General features: G+C 39.3%; 1 protein-coding gene and 1 pseudogene across 3 annotated transcripts in view; one reads left to right on the top strand and one right to left on the bottom strand.

The window, feature by feature from the left end:
- Window positions 1–13,305, top strand: part of LOC308626625 — a 52,639-nt pseudogene extending 39,334 nt beyond the window's left edge. Inside the window, exon 6 of the transcript XR_014017851.1 lies at window positions 12,712–13,305. The product of XR_014017851.1 is annotated as an uncharacterized misc_RNA (transcript). The remainder of the gene's footprint in view (window positions 1–12,711) is intronic.
- Window positions 13,306–13,442: 137 nt separating this feature from the next.
- NAA15 (N-alpha-acetyltransferase 15, NatA auxiliary subunit) overlaps window positions 13,443–17,001 on the bottom strand; it is a 78,893-nt gene continuing 75,334 nt past the window's right edge. For both annotated transcript variants that reach the window (XM_081237281.1, XM_081237280.1), the window contains exon 20: window positions 13,443–15,872. In XM_081237281.1, the coding sequence (XP_081093407.1) occupies window positions 15,672–15,872 (201 nt within the window). In that variant the 3' untranslated portion in view covers window positions 13,443–15,671. The remainder of the gene's footprint in view (window positions 15,873–17,001) is intronic.

The raw sequence follows: 17,001 nt of genomic DNA, 5'->3' as shown, positions 1-17,001 counted from the left end.
GCCGCTGAGCCTGCGTGTCCGGAGCCTGTGCTCCGCAACGGGAGAGGCCACAACAGTGAGAGGCCCGCGTCCTGCAAAAAAAAAAAAAAAAAAAAAAGCAACTAGACAGAAAGCTGAGAAACTATAGCTCCATCCAAGTTTTTCATTCCTGGTCCCTACTCAGACGGCAGACTCCTCACCCACCGATCAGCTTCCCTCACTTCTTGTCTCCAGCTCCAAAATGCTGTGTACCTGACAGCACGCCCTCTTGACCCCTCATCTCTACTTTTCCTACAGAAATCCTCCGTTAGCCCTTTCCAGTGTGGGCCTTGGCCACCTATTCCACTATAAACAAACTCACCGATACATTTACAGCTTTTCTGATGAATGTCCTCGACTCCTTTCTCAAAGATACTACTTGCTTTGCAGTTTCCTCAAACTGCATGTACCACGAGGCTCAGAATTGGTGTTACCCTTTTTTGTCCTGTAGCCTCGTCTAAAGCACTTCACTCTCCTGTAAAAACTTTCATTCCTTTGAGGTTTATTCCATCCGATTTTGTCACCCTTTACCTTGCTTTGTCCCTAACAGCCATTTATCTCCAGATCATTCTCCACAGTAACATTATACATGGATCATTTTATTCCTTTAAACCCCAATTCATTTCATCATTTCCTAGGCGATTTCAATATTCGTGTGGACGGTCTGTTAAACACCCAAGCATCACAGTTCCAGGGCCACTGCCACACTCCCTGCTTTGTTATGGAGTAATTCTGAGTGATTTCAATACCCTCATCCTTCCAGCCACAGACAGCATCCTCAGTATGCCTGACCCACAATCGCGTCAAGACCTTCATTCCTGTGATGCTGCCTTTTCTTCCAGTTTATCCTTGGTCCCATGTCTTTCCATATCTGGCCTGGATCTCTTAATTGGTCATATGGCCTCTTCTCTCACCAGTGCTTTCAATCCCCCTCCACGTCTTTCCTTCCCTGGTGTCTCTCTTCCAACACACGTCTAGAACAGTGCCATATTCTGCCAGGCACCAACGGCTCAACCTCCTTCCCTCATCCTCGTCTTTCTCCTCCATCTGTCATCCAGCTCACAATTCTGGGTCAGTCCTGTAATATGCCTGGTTCTATAAGCCATTCAGCCAAGGTACTAGAAGCAATCATAAAAACCACTATACTTTCATGATTTCCAAACTCAATTCAGTGGTTAACACTGTTCATTAATGCTTTTTTCTTCAGTCAGCTGAATATTCCAAACTACATCCATTCTCTCTTCAAATCCCTCCCCAAACTAACCTTTTACCCACTCTTACTTCACAAATAGCATACTTTCCACTTCACAAAAAATACTGAGACCATCTAGTATAAACCTCTTCTCTCACAGCTATAAATTTGCTTACACCATTCTCTTACTTCCTTTTTGTTTCCAAGAAAGGGTGTCTTTTTCAAGGCCTACCTCCTTTGGGACCTAACTCCATCAATTTTCTCCCTCCTCTACAAGTTCCTTTCCTTCTAATTATAATCATGCTCAAATCTCTCAACTATCATGACCCTTCTTTTTACCCCTTTATCTTCTTTTTGTTTCTGCCCTCCGTCTTCTCCTTCCATCTCATTCAAAGGTTTTTGAAAAAGTGGCATTCTCCTGAAGCCTCTATGTCCTCACCTCCACGCACTGCTCACCTCATTTCCCTGGCTTCAATTCCCACTACTCTGTGGAAGCCAATTCTGCTAAGTTTATGAAGGACTTCCTAACTGCAAGATCTAATAAACACTAGTATTTGTGAGTTTATGATAGTTTTCACTAATGGTAATGTTTCTCCCCACTGCACTCAGGAAGAGTTACTCTTTGGCCTGAAGTATAATATTGTAGTTGGGGTGAAAGGTAAGGTACAGAATAGACCCTGTTATCTTGGTTTTTAATACTTTAGCAAGACAGCCTGGCAATCTCTAATAATCAATATGTCTACAACATACAGCTCTTGGCCAGATTACCATGGGCATCTTAGCCACTGGAGTGGTCTCTTTTGCAAAACACTGCATTTCACTTAAGGGATAAAGCACGGTAGTTTCCAATTCACAGAACTGGTAAGTGACCTTATGACACCTATCTTCACCATCTTAAAAATCCACTTCCCCATTGTAAAAGGAAATCCAAACACCAGCATAACAGGAGGTTATGGGGAAAAAAAGATAAGTTTGAAACATAAAGCAGTGTCATATATATCAAAAAGGGTAAACAAATACTGTGTAAAAATGCATAGTTTAGAAAATACCCATGTTTTTAAAATTTCAACAATTCTTTCTTCTAAGGCAGTTCTAAACAGCACAAGGCATTTAACTTCAGTAATAGCTCTTTAAGCAAATGTATGTGGTCCAGGAACATAGCGTAGTTTAGTTTGCCTTGAAACGAAAACCTGGGTTCAAGTTCCTGCTCTAACATCTAGTTTTGTGAACTTGAACACCCAGCTGATAATGCAAGAAGGAACACAGGGAAAGATGTACACGGGTCATTTGACCCAGCCCTCTACTACTAGCTGGGCACCTTTTAGAAAGTCATGTAACATACCTCCATCTGTAAAGGAAAGATAATAGTACCTACATATAAACACTTCGGAAATTACAAAGGGCAATAACGTTTTAGATATTATTTGAGCCTCCTTTCTTCCTGAAAAATTATGTCACACATCCTGGTAACCCTCCCACCTACTTTTCTCATCACTCTTGATAAATCAGTAAAAGTACCCTTAACCTTCTGGGAGAGTATAGAAACCAAAGAAGCATTTTTTCAATTGTTGACCTTTTCCCTACTTTCTGAGTGAGTTATAGTATTATCTTAGTATTAGTCTATTTTTGTCCACACACTTTTTCAATGGGGAATAAAAAAAATTTTTTTTAACTTTGTACAAAGTATCCCACATAGACCCAAAATCAACAAAAACACCTAATGTTAACATTTTGCCATATGTATCTCAAACATGTTTTTTAAGAAATAAAAACTAGATCCCCTTTATGTGGCTCTCCCTCCTTTCAAGAGAACCACTGTCCTGAATTCTGGACAGCAGTTCTGGACAGTTTATAATTCCCAAACCTATGTTTAAACTTTTACTTTATGTGAATATATTCATAAACCATACTTAGTCTTATCTCACTTAAAAAATTTACATATAAGAAATATAATACAATGCCATTTAACTTTTTTGATCACTACTGTTTTAGAGAGCAATCCTTGATTCACTTAATGCTAGCTTATTTGTATTAACTGTACGGCATTTCATTAAATGCATATAGTAAAATTTATTTATGTTACATTTTATTTCCAAATTTCATTATTATAAACAATACTGTGATGAACATTCTTGCACGTCTCTCTGGCAAATGTGTGGGAATGTTTACAGGGCATATATATATGTGTGTCTGTGTATGTGTGTGTATATATATATATATATACACACACACACATACACAGACACACATATATGAATATATACACAGGTATATATAGATATATATAGATATCCTAGAGGAATTGCTGGTTTACACATTTTTTTTTTTTTTTTTTTTGCGGTACGCGGGCCTCTCACTGCTGTGGCCTCTCCCATTGCGGAGCACAGGCTCCGGACACGCAGGCTCAGCGGCCATGGCTCACGGGCCCAGCCACTCCACAGCATGTGGGATCCTCCCGGACTGGGGCATGAACCCGTGTCCCCTGCATCGGCAGGTGGACTCTCAACTACTGCGCCACCAGGGAAGCCCCACACGTTTGATTTTAGTAAATAAATATTGCCAACTGCCTTCATAATGATTATACCAATTTATACTCTCAAAGACAGTACACCTGAGAGTTCCTGTGCTGTTTTTCAACATCTCTGCCAGCACTGACATTCAGACTTCTAAAATGTTACCGACTAGATGGATGTGAATGAACCTTTTGACCTTTTGACCCCAATCCTTAAAACATTTTGACTCTTCAGCACTATTATCTTCTACTTCTCCTAGCTCTCTGACTACTACTTCTTGGTCTCTTTGGCTAGCTTCTCTTTCTCTACCCCCTTTTCTCTCAGTATTTGTAAGTCATCTTTTTTTTTTTTAACATCTTTATTAGAGTATAATTGCTTTACAATGGTGTGTTAGCTTCTACTTTATAACAAAGTGAATCAGTTATATATATATATATCCCCACATCTCTTCCCTCTTGCATCTCCCTCCCTCCCACTCTCCGTATCCCACCCCTCTAGGTGGTCACTAAGCACCGAGCTGATCTCCCTGTGCTATGCGGCTGCTTCCCACTAGCTATTTTACGTTTGGTAGTGTATATATGTCCATGCCTCTCTTTCGCTTTGTCCCAGCTTATCCCTCCCCCTCCCCGCATCCTCAAGTCCATTCTCTAGTAGGTCTGTGTCTTTATTCCTGTCTTGCCCCTAGGTTCTTCTGACCATTTTTTTTCTTTTTTTAGATTCCATATATTTGTGTTAGCATATGGTATTTGTTTTTCTCTTTCTGATTTCCTTCACTCTGTATGACAGTCTCTAGGTCCATCCACCTCACTATAAATAACTCAATTTCCTTTCTTTTTATGGCTGAGTAATATTCCATTGTATATATTTGCAACATCTTCTTTATCCATTCATCTGTCAATGGACACTTAGGTTGCTTCCATGTCCTGGCTATTGTAAATAGAGTTGCAATGAACATTGTGGTACATGACTCTCTTTGAATTATGGTTTTCTCAGGGTATATGCTCAGTAGTGGGATTGCTGGGTCATATGGTTGTTCTATTGTTAGTTTTTTAAGGAACCTCCATACTGTTCTCCATGGTGGCTGTATCAATTTACATTCCCACCAACAGTGCAAGAGGGTTCCCTTTTCTCCACACCCTCTCCAGCATTTATTGTTTGTAGATTTTTTTGATGATGGCCATTCTGACTGGTGTGAGGTGATACCTCACTGTAGTTTTGATTTGCATTTCTCTAATGATTACTGATGTTGAGCATTCTTTCATGTGTTTGTTGGCAATCTGTGTATCTCCTTTGGAGAAATGTCTATTTAGGTCTTCTGCCCATTTTTGGATTTGGCTGTTTTTGTGATATTGAGTTGCATGAGCTGCTTGTAAATTTTGGAAGTTAATCCTTTGCCAGTTGCTTCATTTGCAACTATGTTCTCCCATTCTGAGGGTTGTCTTTTCGTCTTGTTTATGGTTTCCTTTAATGTGCAAAAGCTTTTAAGTTTCATTAGGTCCCATTTGTTTATTTCCATTTTTCTAGGAGGTGGGTCAAAAAGAATCTGGCTGCGATTTATGTCATAAGAGTGTTCTGCCTATGTTTTCCTCTAAGAGTTTTATAGTGTCTGGTCTTACATTTAGGTCTTTAATCCATTTGGAGTTTATTTTTGTGTACAGTGTTAGGGAGTGTTCTAATTTTATTCTTCTACATGTAGCTGTCCAGTTTTCCCAGCACCACTTACTGAAGAGGCTTTTTCCCCATTGTATATTCTTGCCTCCTTTATCAAAAATAAGGTGACCATATGTGTGTGGGTTTATCTCTGGGCTTTCTATCCTGTTCCACTGATCTACATTTCTGTTTTTATGCCAGTACCATATTGTCTTGATTACTGTAGCTTTGTAGTATAGTCTGAATTCCAGGAGCCTGATTCCTCCAGCTCCATTTTTCTTTCTCAAGATTGCTTTGGCTATTTGGGATCTTCTGTGTCTCCATACAAATTGTGAAATTTTTTGTTCTAGTTCTGTGAAAAATGCCATTGGTAGTTTGATAGGAATAGCACTGAATCTGTAGATTGCTTTGCGTAGTATAGTCATTTTCACAATGTTGATTCTTCCAATCCAAGAACATGGTATATCTCTCCATCTGTCTGTATCATCATTAATTTCTTTCATCAGTGTCATAGTTTTCTGCATACAGGTCTTTTGTCTCCTTAGGTAGGTTTATTCCTACGTTTTTCTTTAACATGTTTATTGAAGAATAATTGCTTTACAATGGTGTGTTAGTTTCTGCTTTATAACAAAGTGAATCAGCTGTAGATACACATATATCCCCATGTCTCCCCCCTCTTGCGTCTCCCTCCCACCCTCCCTATCCCACCCCTCTAGGTGGTCACAAAGCACCAAGCTGATCTCCCTGTGCTATGTGACTGCTTCCCACTAGCTATTTTACATTTGGTAGTGTATATATAAGTCCATGCCACTCTCTCACTTCGTCCCAGCTTACCCTTCCCCCTCCCCATGTCCTCAAGTCCATTCTCTATGTCTGCGTCTTTATTCTTGTTCTGCCCCTCGGTTCCTCAGAACCATTTTTTATTTTTAGATTCCATATATATGTGTCAGCATACGGTATTTGTTTTTCTCTTTCTGACTTACCTCACTCTGTCACAGCTCACTCTTTAAGTCATCTCCCTTCTGAGTTTCAGACCTATATACCTAGCTGCCTACTACACATCTTATGGGAAACATGCCTAAAATTCATGTCTGAAAAGACCTCCTTTCCCCTCAATTTCTTCTTCCGAATACTTGACTGTGTTTAATGATACTGTTAAGGACAGTGTTGCATGCCAAAACCCTGGGCATCACTGCTAGCTTTTACTTCTCCATGCACCGCTCTCTTCCCTCCAACATAGCCAGCTGATTGCAGTCCTACCTTCTTCACATCTCTTGTATCCTTGGCTCTCTTCATAATGAACTGTTGTTGTCCTTACTGCTTCTTACCAGATGTTATATTGATCAGAAGCAAGCACTTTGTTAGACATACCTGGGCTTGAACAAGGATTTTTAATCACTTACAAGCTATGTGACCATAGGAAAATTATGATCCTCAGGTTTTCGGTTAAGTGGGAACGATACCCACTTCATCATGGTTTTTTCAAGGATTAAATGAGCTAATGGGTACAAAATGCTTACTACACTGCCTAGCACATAGTAAGAACTCAGTGAGTAATAGCTACATGGGTACAAAATGCTTACTGCATTGCCTGGCACATAGTAAGAACTCAGTGAGTTCTTACACCTACTATCCACTAGCTCAGCTTGAGTCTTCTGATTAGCTGTTGTGCGTCCAATATTGTTCCCCATTCCCACCGTCACAGTGCTAGCAGAATTCTCTCACATACTTATCATCTTTCCCTAATTCTTCAATAACTGACCTTTGCTTACACAAAGCCAAATCCAGTTTAGTAAGTCATCTAAGTCTCTCTTTAATCTGAGCAGCAGCCTCATTTCCCAGATTCTGTCAGGATATTTTACATACAGTTCCTGAATACATTATCTTATTTCATGTATCTGTACCTTTAGGCACATTCTATCTTTTGTCTGTATAGGAAATTCATCTTTATCTTTCCAAACTCAAGGAACATTCCCTGTTAAGCTTTTCCTAGTCCATACAAACAGAAATCAGTACTGACTCTGAGGGGTTTATATATTGCTGCTGCAATCATTTCTTGATTTGCTTGTCTCCTTCACTAGCCTAAGAAAACTGTGAGAGCAAGGACTATGTCATATATCCCCAGTATGAATCATAGTTCCTGGAGCTGATAGGCATTCACTAACTACTGAATGGATGGAAGGAAGGACACTGGGACTGGCCTTATTTCATATCTTCTAAATAATTTAAAACAGCAGCATCAAGAAATCTGCCAAGTTCACTAAAGTTTTTATGAATGTCAAAATTATGGAGGTCATTTTCTCTACTGTGTGAAAAGGCAAAATATGTAAAGTGCTAGTATATGTAAAGTAAAACACCAGTGGGAAAAAAAAAGCAAAACTTGAGCTGTTAGTATCTAGGAAAAGATTATAAACTATTTCCTGAGTATGCTGGCCCAATGTACTACAAGAGAGAAACAAAGATAATCAAGTAGAACACTGACAAGTAAACAACATTTTTTGCAAATACTAATATTTATAATGAATGCTTACTATTTGTCAGGCTTTGTGGTATCGCTTTATATATAGTATGTTACTTAATCCTTCCAACAACTATATGAAGTAGAAATTCTTAGTATCTTGCCTAAGGTACCTGAGCCAGGATTTAAACTTAGTTCTGTCTGGGACTTCCCTGGTGGCACAGTGGTTAAGAATCCGCCCACCAATGCAGGAGACACGGGTTCCAGCCCTGGTCCGGGAAGATCCCACATGCCACAGAGCAACTAAACCTGTGCGCCACAACTACTGAGCCTGTGCTCTAGAGCCCGCGAGCCACAACTACTGAGCCCACCTGCCTGGAGCCCGTGTCCGCAACGAGAAGCCACCGCAATGAGAAGCCCGTGCACCGCAGCGAAGAGTAGCCCCCGCTCGCTGCAACTAGAGAAAGCCTGCTCACAGCAACGAAGACCCAACACAGCCAAATATAAATAAATAAATAAATAAATAAAATTTTAAAAAAACAACACTTAGCTCTGTCTGATCTAAAAGCTTGTTTTAACTACATCATAGTATTGTTGGACCAAGCCACAAAGTGTTTATGCTAGAAATCTGACATTTAGTCACAAGGATCAGAGAAAAGTAACTAAAGTATAAAGTAAGCCTTCCATGTGAAGAGATTAAAACGATTTGACCTCCCAGTTTGCAAAGGTGAAGGAAAATCATCCATGTCTATAAACTCAAAAATGGCAACGAACAGTATCAACCAGTTTCATTTATCAAAATCTTTAACCAGTCAAGAACAAACTAGATAGACTTGAGGGTTGGTCTATAAAACAATTCCTATTTTGTTAAAGAAAAATACTAGACTGGATAAATTTGGGAGATCTATCCAGAATGTCATCTCATAAACTAGGTTGTAATTTGATACATAATTCTGTAGCATGTAAATCTCCTTTCCAGGTTCTATACCAACAAGCCAAATTTTGGTCTGAATTCCATCTGTCCTGGAATCAGGGTTCCTTTCACATCTGAGATTTGTAATAGCAATTCACTCATTTATAGAAAATGCAGTCCTTTAGGGAGAGAAAAACCCATATGTATTTGATTTGAGATTAGGTATGTATATTAGGAGTATATGAATTTTCAGGGATTAATACCTACCACCTATCCTTATTTAAAAGCCTGTGGGGGCTTCCCTGGTGGCGCAGTGGTTAAGAATTCGCCTGCCAATTCAGGGGACACAGGTTCGAGCCCTGCTCTGGGAAGATCCCACATGCCACGGAGCAACTAAGCCCAAGCGCCACAACTACTGAGCCTGCGCTCTAGAGTCTGCAAGCCACAACGACTGAGCCTACGTGCCACAACTACTGAAACCCGCGTGCCTAGAGCCCGTGCTCTGCAACGAGAAGCCACTGCAATGAGAAACACGCACACCCGAATGAAGAGTAACCCCTGTTCACCGCAACTAGAGAAAGCCCGCGCGCAGCAATGAAGACCCAATGCAGCCAAAAATAAATGATAATAAATAAGATTAAAAAAAAAAGCCTGCAGGCTCCATGCTTTGCTTTGGTGCTCATCCATTCAAAAACTCAAGCATCGATGGCAATTATTGCTTCAATGGAGCCAAGTTACCATGACATCTAACAAAACTATGTAGAGGTGATTTTTTTCTTTGAATACAAGCATCTCATGTAGTAGAGCAGCAGCATGAGGGATCTTTGTTCCCCAACCAGGGATCGAACCTGTGTCCCCTGCATTGGGAGCGTGGAGTCTTAACCACTGCACTGCCAGGGAAGTCCCAGCAGCATGATTTAAGCAGGGAAAAAGCATGGACTTTGAAAATAACCTGACAGACCTTTTGACAGAAAGTTCAACTACAAATTCTTCCCTTTAATCTAAGACGGGGAAAGTTAATTTTTTTGCACTTACATAGTTGCTTGCCCTTTGACTTGAGGAAAAAACCAAATGCTATAAAATATTTTAAACTTCTTCCTCAAAAAAGACAGTATACCTTAGAATCACTGGGGTAGTCTTGAAAGAAAGAGGTAAGGAAAGAAGAAAGGGAGAGAGGGCGAGAAGGAGGATGGGAGGAAGGGAGACAGGAAGGGAAGGAAAAGACAAGATAAGACCAATATCCAGGCCTGGCTCCAGATAATTTAAATCAGAACTTTGCAGGTGGGCCTCGGCACTGAGGTTTGTGGGGTTTTTTTTGTTTTTTTTTTGCGGTATGCGGGCCTCTCACTGTTGTGGCCTCTCCCGCTGCAGAGCACAGGCTCTGGACGCGCAGGCTCAGCGGCCATGGCTCACGGGCCCAGCAGCTCCGCGGCATGTGGGATCTTCCCGGACCGGGGCACGAACCCGTGTCCCCTGCATCGGCAGGCGGACTCTCAACCCCTGCGCCACCAGGGAAGCCCGAGGTTTGTGGCTTTTAAATAGTCCTCCTGGGATTCTAATATACAACCAGAATTAAGTTTATGACTTAAAAAGATTCAACTGCCAATCCTAAGTAGAGAAGATCAATTGTGGACCACAGCTTTGGTTGTGATGAACACTGGCTATATAGGTCAAGTGTCTAGAAATAACCAGTGCAGATCCCCACCTAGTGTCTCCTTACTTGTAACGATTAAAAGGCAAGATGCTAGGCTGCAGAAAATAAAGCCTTACAGGTAAGTGGTTTGTGTGTTACCAGTTCCCTTATACTGTTTGAAAGATGAAAGAAAAACTACTGAGTGGCAATCTTCGCAGTAACTTAATTCCACTGGACATGACTGTTACCTGGGTGGCTGGTTGCTAAAGACATGAAGGATGAGTAGATTCACTGCCCACTCAGGCCACAATGAACAGGCAGCTGAGAAAGCAGAGGATGGCGCTCCGGTCACCTGCTTCCTACAAGGCCAGTCACAACTGTTCCTCTGACAAACTACAGGAAAAAAACAAAAATTAGATGCGAGACATTCATTCAAGATAAATAACGGATCTGTGGTATTTTGGGAAAATTCCTGAAGACCAACAGAGAGGGACAAGGGGAAGATAAATGGGAATACTCTAAACCAATAGATAAAAAATCTATGAGCCTTTGCAGGTGACCTGAAAGTTAACAGTACTTTATTGCTATTTTCTACAATCTATAGGGAAATATTAATATTCACAGCAAATTTAACAAGGATTTGAATATCTACTATGTACTGTCCTAATCACTGTACCTTTATACTAAAATGTACCCAGTGTAAATCCTTAAGATTTCATACATCACATTAGAAATGGATTTTCATGAGTCTGAACCAAAGCATTAATCATTTAACTTCACATTGCAATTAGATATTTCTCTCAAATTAAAGCATCCTAGCAGGTCAATGAACAATGCTATGAGATATGGAATGCATCAGCCAACAGTAAGACTACTCGAAGTCAAATAGTTCAAAAGATGAGAGGTGGTTAGCTTAGTTATTCACTATTAAGAAACACCAGAGTTTTAGAACACTTTAGAAAACCCAGTATCTAGACCAGTTGTGATAAGGCATCAGGCATTAGACAAGGGATTTGATAAACTTTCGTATCAAAGCAAACAAGTGGCAGGTTTATCAAAGCTCAGTACTAGGGAACTATGGTAGATTGGAAAGATAGCCATAGAATGGTATGGAGACAGGTAGAATGATATGGAGACAGGCTTCTTGGTTGTTAGACAATGCACAGGCAACTAAATATAGAAGGCAAATTTAATTATTAGCTGAAAGCAAGCCATGGGATCCAGAATATATTCCAAAAATCTCTTCCCTCCTGTTGTTTCTAGAAATTTATACTTATTGAGGTCCAGTTGAGGATTTAGTGACAGCAGAAATCTTTATATCACAGGAAATTTCCCATCATTTTTTCATCACCATCAATTTTTTTTTCAGTTAGGAAGAACTGTACCACTTGTATAAAATAATACAGACCCTTAGACACCAAAAAATGCATATAAAAAATGTAAGAACTATATTACAGTCTTGGTAGATTGCCAAGTATCAACTTTACTTTTGCTACAAGAAGCCTTGAAACAAAATCTGTATTCTGCTTTTGGCACACAGAACCCTACAAAGAGCACTGAGGATTAAAATTCCAAGTTTATCTATAGTTGACAGTTCAGTAAATTCTAATTTAAATAGTACCAATTTTTCTTTCTCTGGCTATAATCCCAGGATGGCATCGCTTCAGAGGCCAACTGGATAAACCAAGAGGCTGGAACCCTTAGACCCTTCCTCCTCCAACACACAGCCTCCCTTCCCTTCTGCCCATTTTTACGTCACCCTAAGAGGGGCGCGTCCTGAAGGAGGCAGCAACGTGGTTAACCTAGAGTGTACGCAACAGGTAATCCTCTGGTTATCGGAGTGATGGCACTCTTCTGCAGAGCGTCCTGCACGCTACCAACATACGCCTTGCAGAATGCACACTGAAAGCTGCAAGTGCAGCTCAACACTTTTAATAACCTTTATATTATTAATATATATGAATAACATTTTCCAAAAATGCTTTATTGCTACAAGTTGTGAGGTTTCCAACCATCAAAATTGGAACAAAACTTAAGGTTTCAGCCCCCCACAGGGCAGCAGAGCCACTTCATGGGACTGTTTTTAATGTACGTTTGGCAGTGGACCCAGCAAAGTTCAGATGACAGCAGAATGGTATAAAGAAACCTTGCCTGTAACCGCAAGAGGTGGAGCATGAGTTAGAAGAGGAAGACTACCTTCCATCTGAAAGATGTCTTCCTTTGAATTCTTAGTTAAGAATAACGCCAAAATTTAAGGCTGGTAGTTACTAAGACAAGTATATACGTATCTGGTAAGAAAATCCAACACTTCACTTTTAAACTTTTTCCAAACAGATGCTACACACGGCAACTGAAATATTCCTAGAAATGGTGTAGAAGACAGACTTCCCTGAATTTATCACAACCTACCTGAATCTAGACCACACTTTTCTGGCCTCTTCTTTCAATCGCAGCTTTCGTTTCACACCTCTAACAGCAATACACCACGGAGTACAAACAACACTGTGAAAAACAAGGGCTTGATGAAACCCACAGAAAAGCTATTCACTAATATCGGGACTACTTTTAGTCATGCTATTAGGTCACTTTATTCTTGTGCATAATAAATAGATACAGAAAAATGTTGAAAATGTTATGACTCAACTATCTAATTAAAGCTGAGAAAAACTAACTTAGTCAGATTTTAGTTTTTAAATGAGAAATGACAAGAGTAGTAAATATAAAGAAAAACAAAAAGAACTTTACTTCTCCTATGTTAATACAGGTCAAGGGACCCTTTCTTCTCAAAAGGGTTGGTAACACCAGTTCTTAGCAATAGACATAAGGCACTTGTTTAGATTACAACATCACTGCATTTTCTTCCCACTTTTTTTTTTCTAACCCTGTTTTCCCCACAGTATCATTTGGAATAGAGTGAATGAGGCAAATGTGAGATGATCCAGTTGATACTACCCAGAGCAAGAGGGTACATACAGTACAATGTTTTAGGGGTGATGTCTGGACATAAAATGAACCCTTGTCAATGTCCTCTGACACCAGACAATGTATCCACTATCAAGTAAACCTGAAAGAAAATAAAATATTTATTTAATAGTTCCAGTAAAATTGGGTTGGAATACAATATACAGGTTAGGAATTTAGCTCCTCGTGGGTGGCATCTGCATCAAGAGTTCTTAGTACTTATGAATATTCATTCTAAGACAATCTACATCATTTGAACATTGTCAGGACAAATATATGAATTTCATTTCCATATACAGTAGCGTTTAAACATAAGTCACACATACATCCCCTATCACATGGCTGGTGCCTCCTCCCAAGACCTCGTTGGTGGTAGAGGGAGCACTAGTGTTCTCCCTCCACCAACAACAAGAACTTCAGTTGCCACTCACAGGAGAAGCTGAAAAAGGTTTTGTTTTGTTTTGCCATCTGTTAAGATGTTCCTGAGACAGGGCCAGTTAATAAAACATAACAAAGCACTGGAGTTCAGTCTGTACTTGTCTTTACATCACTAAATCGTTAGACTGGGATGTGGAATGCAGGTCATGTACTATGAAATGTTGAGTTTAGCACACCTGTTCGATCAGTAAAAGGATCAGGTCTCCTGAAAATTCCCTTTAGAATATACTTTCTATAAACTAAAAAGTACCACAAAAGGTCAGTTATATATACAATCGATTCATTTTACTTAATTTCCTCATTTGCTGAGATCTTGCAAATGCAACGAGAGAGTTAAGCCTCTGGCCATAGTTCTCAGTGTACAGGTTTAACATTTTAAGGCTCATTTTCTCAATCAAAATAGCAGTTCTCAGTTTTCCTTTCAAATTACTAATTATATTCATAGTACCTGCTGCCATCCTAGCCCTCAATGAAATCTTAATGCAGGAACAGCACTACACTTGCATTATGTAATTTTTTTGACACCAACACTAAGCCCAATCTAAAAAGCTCCCCTCTGCACTAGCCTTACAGCATATTACACTGCCTCAGGCTTGCACCTCTGTTTCCACCTGTGTATTTTCACAGAAGCCCAACACATATTAGTTGAAATATTCACACAACTGTTTTTCAAAACAATTTATTGCATCATATTTGGTACCTTATGTTTGACAACAAAAAGGAAATTACATCTGTAACTGCAGGAAAAAGAAGCTGGTCTGTTATTGAAAAAAAAAAATCTTGGGCCCTTTAAAAATTACAAAGTCTTGGGCTTGCCTGAAACAACTGAGCAAGAAATATATTCTTAGAAATGTAGGGCTTCAAGTATTACAAACCTGTGACACTGTGGAAAAATTCCAGAGGTATCTAAACTGCAGCACTTTTTTTTCTGCATATCGTGAACAAGGCCTGCGGAGGTTTTTAACTGTTAGTCTCTTGATCGGTCATAGAATGGTAGTCAGGAGTTCTGCTCTTTAACTCCAAGCCATGGTAGATTTTCTTTTTTCACTCTTGGGTGAAAAAGTTCATGCTTGCTAATTAGTTGGTGCCACATCACAGTGCATTTGGTTCTTGCATTACAGTTTTAACAAGTTTGGCCAAAACAATGCTGAAAGGTTTGCATTGTTATTTTAGTTCTTCAAGTTTTAGTTAGAATTGAGATTGTTCCAACTGGTTCCTCCAGTTAAAAACTGTGGTACAAGAACACCAAACTGATCATGTACAGTGAATTTTGGAAACACAACAAGTGTATTGAACACCCTCTAGGTTTCTTATAATTCTGCTTGGTATCTCTATGTCCCAGCTTCTACAACATCAAGCATTTGTTGCAGGCTTCTCTGTAAATGGCGATTCACACTGCATACTTCCTATGGTCAGAATCAACCTTGTAACGAAATCAGTCAGATGCTAAAGCCCCAACACCTCTTTGTGCTCAGTGAAAGAATCCAGTGCTACAACAGCATTTCTGCTGTCTGAGATATAGTAAAATCTCACAAGACAGATTTAAAGTAATATTTCTGCCACACACCTGCTTTGTTAGCTGTAACAGCCTCCAGATTTTATATAAATTAGTTTAAAAACATGGGTGGGTAGGTAGGAATAGGATAAGGTATCTTTTTTTAACCCCTCAATTTTAGCAGCTTTTAATTTTTTAAGAAACTGAACCTATATCCTGTAATATGTTAGATATTTTATATATACTTTTCAGCAGGATAAAAAACGTAAAACACTATTTGAAGGCAAGAACATTTACTCTTCTCATTGTGTGTAAGTTAGAGCAATGCAGCAGGTGCGTGACAAAAATATTATACACTAGATATGGTCCAAAGTCATTCCATTTGCTTGTTTAATGATGTTCAAATTTCATTGGCCAGTTCTTCAGTTTCTGCAGAACTATCTCCGTTAACTGTGATCTTCATATCCTCTTCATATCCAGGAGGCATGAAAGCCAAAGCGTAAGGGAAAAGCTTATGACAATTTGCTCTGTAAACTTCAGCAGCTTCTTTACAGTCTCCTAGGCTACCATCACACAAGGCTTCTAATACCTCCATACATGTCTAAAGAAAGAAAAAAGGTCATGTTATAACTTGTCAAAAAAAAAGAGAGAGAGATTTTACTGTGAACTTATGAGACATTTCATTATCAAAAGATTTCCAAAATAAGAGGTGAACGTACATATTTAAGATACACAGAAGTATTTACTCCTGCTCTGCCTTCCATTAGAATTAGTTTCTTCAGAACTGCAGGGTTTATACAAAAGGATGGATGTTTAAACAGGGCCAGGACTAAGGTGGGACAAGCAAGGTGTGTGGGGTGCTACATCTAAAGACACTCACTCTCAGCAAGTAACCGCTGGCAACCTTGCCTCAGCCTACCTGGCTCTGTGTATAAATGTTGACATTTACATGCCACTGTCAATTACTTTAAACTTTTCAGAAGCTTAGAGCCAGTTGGCAAAATCAAACATTGTTTTTCAACCCTGTATTCAAATTAAAGAGAACCGTAAGGTATGTCCAATGACGAAGCAGGGAAGAGAGTCTCAGAAACACAAAGGGTATACATGCAAGAAAAATTTGTTCATGAAAACTGATAATTCTTTCAACCAAACCCTTACGTAGGTCTGCTTATATTTTTAAATGATTCATGTTGACTTGCATTCTCATGTTTTCTTCCTTTACCTTTTCACTTGGAAAATACCACACAGTTTCTGGATATATATAGTACCCCACAAACTTTGACAGCCTAGAAAGGTTCGAATCTAAATGACGTGTTACTTAGCATCCGAGAAGTAAAAACTTTCTTTCTTAAACATATTTACTTCATTTGCTATTAAAGGAGTATATTAAACTGTCTTTCAGCAAGTGCTTTTTTATCTGGCCAATTATCACACAAAGTAGCTGTTCTTTGTTTTCAGCCAAAAGTAGAATCTGTATTTTGCAACACACCCATATTATCTTTTACTCTACTCAATCACATGTACACTGCAAGCTGTAAAATGAGCATTTTAATTTAATCCCTGGTAAATACATCTTAAATACATCAGAATCGTCACTAAAACCACTGCTTGCTCAGAAATGTATAGATACGAACTGAGATCCAAAATTAATTAACTAAATTAGTGTGTAAAACTTTACCAAAACAAATTTCTTAAAAATATTATTCAAAATGATTATTCTTATTATTCAA

This window comes from Mesoplodon bidens (assembly GCF_964165515.1).
Source record: "Mesoplodon bidens genome assembly, chromosome: 1".
NCBI lineage: Eukaryota > Metazoa > Chordata > Mammalia > Artiodactyla > Ziphiidae > Mesoplodon > Mesoplodon bidens.
Note: the sequence above shows the minus strand (reverse complement) of the source record. Positions and strands in the feature narration are given on the sequence as shown.